General features: G+C 32.0%; 1 protein-coding gene across 1 annotated transcript; it reads left to right on the top strand.

Annotated features, from left to right (window-relative positions):
• Positions 1-1,543: 1,543 nt before the first annotated feature.
• On the top strand, positions 1,544-2,538 carry LOC132728137 (uncharacterized). The gene is made up of 2 exons (XM_060713763.1): positions 1,544-1,551; positions 1,872-2,538. Exons 1-2 carry the CDS (start codon positions 1,544-1,546, stop codon positions 2,536-2,538), a joined length of 675 nt encoding a protein of 224 aa, XP_060569746.1.
• Positions 2,539-3,149: the final 611 nt, after the last annotated feature.

Genomic DNA, 3,149 nt, shown 5'->3' with positions numbered 1-3,149 from the left:
TCGACATGTCTTGCCTTGTCCATCACCTCGGCTTACAGACACTTCACCCCCCAGACACTTCACCCTAGGCCCTTTTTTGCAGACACTTCACCCCTCATTTTAAGAAATTTGAGTAAGGTTATAATTATATTTACACTGGGGATTAGCATTGAAAAACCCTGACATTTGCTTAGTTCTGTGTAACATCTATACGCTACCAGTACAATTTTTTTTTGGAAAAATGCGTTTTGACTCAAATTGATACTACATAACTGACAGGTATTCATGCCACATGGTTAATTTAGAATTTTATCCAGGGAGACATGAGAATTATGCATAATATTTATACACATTTAAAGTTAAACCATGCATAATATATTGATTTCTTATTGGAGTGAAAAAAATGAGTACATGTACATAAATAATGTTCGGAAGTATAAAATGAACTAGGTACAAATATTGCTCTGTCAGATGTAGTTATACTTGGTTTTTATCACATATCACTTATCAATATGAAATCATCCATTTTATATATGCCAATTTTGGATGGGAATTTTGACAGTAATTTTGGGACTTTAAAAATAAAACATTTGAAAATTTGCTGTCTTTTTTTATTGGGAATGTAAATAGTTTTATAAGGGAAAAATGCTGTTCTATTACAAATAGAATAGATAATAGTTACAAATACTACAAATAATATATCAGGGATTGAAAAACGAAAAACAACAACAACAACAATGCTTAAAAAATATAAATTTCCTACATGTTCTGACTCATTTTTCTTTTTTGAAGACATTTTTTCTTTTTTGAAGACACTGTTTAACTTACTTCTTTCTGGCTAAACATTTGCCAAATATTGCATTGTGACATTTTAAAAAAATTTTGTGGAACATACTGGAATCGCCGCACGGGCTTTTAGTAAGTTTTTACAAAATAGAATCAGACAGAATTAAGCGTTGCATTCAACAAATCAACATCAGTTTTGCCCATCAAACACAGGGGAATTATTTTGTGCTCTGTCCTACTAGTAAAACTTGAAAAATGGTTTCAAAAGAATTGAATTGAAATTTGATTAATTTATGCTAGAAATTTCACACGTCCTGCAGGACGGGCATTTTTGGGAGATTAACTTGTCCAGAGTCATTTTTACTCGTATTTATCATTTATGAGCGGACAAGTGGATTTGTCAAGCCTTGATTAACTGCAAGTGATTAACCACATTATTTCCATAAAACTTATACTACATGTAATTACATTGTTTGAGATAATAAATCATTTGACTTACTAGTGAAATAAGTTTAAGACTGCATAATATTGATATAAAAGTGAATTCAGTTAGTGGGTTCCAAACTACAGGTGGAAACTGTTCTATTTTCTATTCAAGTTTTTTTTTGATGAAACAAAACTTAATCCTGACAACAGTTATATATGCTTAACAGTGTTGTATTTTGATTATTTTAAAATCTGTTGAAAATATTCATATTAAATTCATGAAAAGAAGTTTAAAAAAAAAGAGAAAGAAATGAGATTTGGGCATAATTTTTAAGAAGGTAAAGATACTTCAATGAAAAAGTAAGATAGGTAACAAAAATCAATCAAACGAAAAACTCATTTAAATTTCAAGTTGTTCCTGACATGTCTAAGTTGTTCCTGACATGTCAGAACAAAATTAATAATTTTTTTTTTTTGAAATCTGGTAACCTCGAGCTATGTTCTCTACCGATTGAGCTATGATTCCGACAATTATTACTCACTTTTACAATAATTATTGTTAGTCAATCATATCTGGACATGCAACATTCAACTTACCCATATATATGCCTTTAAAAAGGACTGTTTTGACTATAAATACTTGTAAGTTTGTAGAGTAAGTTTGAGGACATATCTACCAGACTTGGAAAGCTGGAGTCTTTAGAACAGAAAGTTGGTGACATTGATAATAAAATATCCAAGCTGTGGTCTGATTTAGATAAAAGGGTGTCCAAAAATGAAGAAAAAATCTCTGATGTTAGAGAGGCAGTTGAAGCTCATGATTTTGATATTGAGAAAACAAAGGATGAAGTTCAAAGTTTGAAAAGCGAAAATAGACGCATAAAGGACGAAGTGGTTGACATGCAGGCTAAGGCTATGATGACAAATTTAATTATTGGTGGTATAGCTGAGAAACAGAACGAGACCATGGAACAGACTAAAGAATGTGTAATCGAGTATTTCAAGAAGGATTTGAAGATTCCGGATGAGGAAATTGGTGATATAAAAACTAATTCAGTAAAACGTCTGGGTCCGAAAAAGAATGACAAACCGAGAAATATCCTAGTAGTATTTCAAGAGGTAAAAATGAAAGATTATGTAAAATCATTTAAGGACAATGTAGATTCGAAGGCGTCAGGGAAATATATGCACGATCAATATCCTCAAGAAATAGTAGAGCAGAGAAGAAAGTTAATACCAATCATGTTGAAAGCTCGGAAAGCAAAGAAAGATGCATTTATAAAGTACAATAAACTGTTTGTCGACGGGAAATTATACACTAACGGGGAGTTTGGTAAAGTTGCGTAGCAGTTTCATGGGGGTGATGTGAAAATTAGTATTTGGAACTGTAATGGTCTTTCCGCTGATAAACAAGATAGTGATGAATTTTGCAAATTAATATCAAATCAGGATATTGTTTTCCTGTTAGAATCTTGGACCAGTAAATATAGTAAAATCAATTTAGAAGGTTACACAAACTTTAATTTCTACAGGAAATTTCAAAATAGAAGAGCTAAAAGGTGTAGTGGTGGTATAGTCTTATATGTTAAAAACGAATTAGAGCCGGGTATTGAGATAATAAGAAACCACCATGATACTATTATATGGATTAGACTTGATTGCAACTTTTTTAAATTCGATTCGGATATATATTTATGTGCAATATATCTATGGGGTGAAGATTCGCCTGCGTACGATGTTGTCAATTGTAATCTTTTTGACTTACTACAGACTGATATTAACGAATTTCAGGCGTTAGGAACGGTTTTGGTCGGCGGGGATTTTAATTCCCGTGTAGGCTCGAAACCTGATTATATTGTGAACGATCGTATAAACTCGATCATCGATAACGAAGAGTACATACCAGATGAACCTATTCCAAGGACAAATTCTGACAAAGTGTTTAACAATTATGGCTC

Source organism: Ruditapes philippinarum, unplaced genomic scaffold (genome assembly GCF_026571515.1).
Source record: "Ruditapes philippinarum isolate M1 unplaced genomic scaffold, ASM2657151v2 ctg12007_1_1_1_1, whole genome shotgun sequence".
Classification (NCBI taxonomy): domain Eukaryota; kingdom Metazoa; phylum Mollusca; class Bivalvia; order Venerida; family Veneridae; genus Ruditapes; species Ruditapes philippinarum.
Note: the sequence above shows the minus strand (reverse complement) of the source record. Positions and strands in the feature narration are given on the sequence as shown.